General features: G+C 41.5%; 1 protein-coding gene across 1 annotated transcript; it reads right to left on the reverse strand.

Moving 5' to 3' along the window:
* Nucleotides 1-1061: 1061 nt before the first annotated feature.
* Nucleotides 1062-2864, reverse strand: LOC127137328 (uncharacterized). The gene is made up of 2 exons (XM_051063800.1): nucleotides 1896-2864; nucleotides 1062-1073 (listed from the first exon to the last, which is right to left on the reverse strand). The coding sequence occupies exons 1-2, from the start codon at nucleotides 2862-2864 to the stop codon at nucleotides 1062-1064; spliced, it is 981 nt and encodes a 326-aa protein (XP_050919757.1).
* Between the last annotated feature and the right edge of the window lie 213 nt (nucleotides 2865-3077).

Here is a 3077-nt window from a genome sequence, read left to right on the forward strand (position 1 = left end):
ACTGGTTCACTTAGAAAACAAAGCTAGTACAGTCCACCCGGCCAAGGTGATTTCGCCTTCAAAAAGGACTTAATCCATTAATCTTGAAAGATTACACAACCAAACGTCTAAGAGAATGACCTCTTAGTCCTCTCAGGTATACAAACTACGCAAAGTCACTTGAGGAACAAAAGCAATTTAGCAAAATAAATTTGTAATAGAAAGTGCTTCTAGGAGTAAGCAAGTATTACAGCAACATATTGGAGCAAGAGTTTTCACGTATGAGCAGCAGCTCGTGAAAATTGACAGATAATATGAATGACTTTTTCTGTGCGTTATTGTTGTATCTCTCAATGAGGTAGACTATCCTTTATATAGTAGTGAGAAGGACCGTTGGAGTGATGACAAAATCTTGGTCTTTGATGAGCATTCAATGTCATTTTTTCTGTGTTTCTTGCTAAAACCATTTTTTCTCCCTGGATAAATTATTTCTTAAAATACTTCCTTTCCATATTGAGAAATTATTTTTGTTACTCTTTCTGGATTTGGTGAATCTTCATCAGAGTCTTGTTGTATCAGAGTCATTCTTCAGAAGGAGATCATGTTTGAATTCATCAGAGCTTCTCAGAGTATTAGTCTTCTAGATCATCAGAACTAAGACCAGTAGATGTTAGAGCTTCTGGTTCTTTTTACTGTCTTACTTTGCTCAGATTCAGAACTTCTTGGGCGCACTTCTTCCTCAGATGCGTCTGATTTTCTAGCACTTTGTATCTGACCGGTGTTTGTATCTGATAAAATGATCAGAGTCCTTCGTTGCTGTTCAGAGTCCTGCACACTTAGAAAAATTTCGTTAGGGTGCCATTTTTGGTTTCATCCTTTGTTATCATCAAAATCCTGGAATTCTATTGTAGAACTAATTTTGTTCTTACAATCTCCCCCTTTTTGATGATGACAAAAAAAAATTTAATTCAGAGATGAAACATTTTTTAGATAAGAGTTTTAGATCAGATGGAAGTGAACTCCCCCTGAGATAAGTTTGGGAGTTCAGAAGTTCTTACCGGACCTTCCATGATATGTTGTTTCTAGCTACTTTCCTGCAAATTTCTAAGTCAAAAATTAGAAACAATGTTTGCAGTGTTCTGATAGGAGTTATATATGTTTCCATCAGAGTTGTTTTTAGTTCTCCCCCTTTTTGTCAGAATCAAAAAGACTTAGTGAAAAAGAATGAGCAAAAATATATATATATATATATATATATATATATATTCACATAACAGGTACAGATGCCAGAAACGCAGAAAACAACAAGCAAATCAAAAGAACAACAAGCAAAATAAAAGAACAAATAAACAAGTCCTAGGTGCCTAAGGGTTTGGAGGTGGAGGCATCCTCTGGAGCAGCTGGGTCAGCAGATTCTGAATGTTGACATTTACTGAGTCCTGTTGATCCAATCTGGCTCGGACTTCCTGCTGTTCTTTCTGAAGTTCTTCAAGAATCTTTAGAACTAGAGGGACAAAAGTGGAGGACTCCCCCTGAGTCAGAGCATCCTGTTCTACCCTGGTGGCAGACTCTTCAACTAGGCGTGCTTCAGCTTCAGCGACAGCTTTGGCTTGTGCTTCAGCTTCAGCAGCAGCAGTGGCATCAGCTAGAGCTTTGGCTTCAGCTTCCTTGAGCCTTTGCAGTTCTTCTTGCTTGGCTTTATCTTCGGCTTCTTTGCGTGCTCTCTCCTCAGCTTCTCTAACTAGATGCTTCTGAAGTCTGATCTCAACGTCTCTAATAAAGTCGTTGCGGACTTGCTCAGAGAGGCCCTTCAGCTTAAAGGCTTCAGAGGTCATCCAACTTATCACTCTGTTCCAGTGAGTCCTTATAGTGGAGGGATCATCACTGATGCCAGAGTTGATGTTCAGAGACTTAACCTTGTCAACTGAAGCTTCTACAAACACCATTATTGCTTCCTCAAGGGTTGGAAGGGTGTTTTCAGGTTTAGAGGCTTGGGGTGGAGAATTGGGAGGGCTTAGGTTGAGTGTGGGAGTTTGTGGTTCAGCGAATGTATTTGGTGGGGGTATGTCAGAGTTAAGTGGTTGTGTTTCAGCGTGAATTGGTTCGGATGGTGGAGGGTCAGATGTGGTTGTGTTTGGGTCTTCTGTGGGTGACGAAGTGACTTCTGGTTCAGAAATGGAATGTGTTGGCTGTTGAGAGGCCAAAGCACGTGTTTGGAGCTGAGCCAGAGTTGGGGAGTGAGGGTCAGATGGTTCAGTGTCTGAAGATAGTGTGTAGTAGGGTGGTGATTCTGGAGAAGAAGATGAGGAGGGTGAGGTTGTTTTGTTTAGCTTTTCTTTTTCAGAAATGGGTAGAGTGGTGGTGGATAGGTTGAATTTTTGAGAGGGTTGGTTAGATGGTCTGGTGGTTGAGGGAGGAGTTTCTGAGTTAATGTATATGGGTTTTGGTTGATGGATAGAGGAAGCAATAGGGTTAACTTGTACAAAAGGAGGGAGAGAGACAAACTTACCAGAGGATCCAGTCAGAGGTACTAGAGGTCTTGATCCAGAGGATTCTCCTAATTTTTCTTTCTTCTCCTGTTTTGCCTTCTCAGATGGTCGTCGTGGTCGCTTCATGAAGTCTGGAGGACATTCTGGCAGCCAGTCTAAGTTGAAGTCTGAGAACTCTACTCCTTGTTTTCGTAGATCATCTAAGTAATACATGACTACCTCTGGAGGGTCGATCTTTGAGAACAGATAGAGTTCATTTGGAATCTTTCTCTGATCTTTAAGAGCTTCCCAGGAGGTGTCCAGAGTTGGTTTGACCCTCACTTGATTCAGAATCCCCATGCTCTTCAGATTGCGGGTGTTTAGAGCTATTCCAGTATCTATCATCATGTCTTCCATGAGTCTGAACTGTATCAGATGGTCCACGAGACCGCTTTCAATCAGGACGTCAGAGATGAGCCTCCCTAAAGGAAGGTTGTTTTTGGTATCTCTCACAGAGTCTCTGAGATACTTGAAGAGGAGTGCAGGAAGGTAGAGCTTCAGACCCTTGTGGATACAGTACAGAATGCACTTCTGGTCTGTGTTGATGTAGTCTGAGGAATTTGAGGTTGG

This window comes from Lathyrus oleraceus, chromosome 4 (genome assembly GCF_024323335.1).
Source record: "Lathyrus oleraceus cultivar Zhongwan6 chromosome 4, CAAS_Psat_ZW6_1.0, whole genome shotgun sequence".
NCBI classification, from domain to species: Eukaryota; Viridiplantae; Streptophyta; class Magnoliopsida; order Fabales; family Fabaceae; genus Lathyrus; species Lathyrus oleraceus.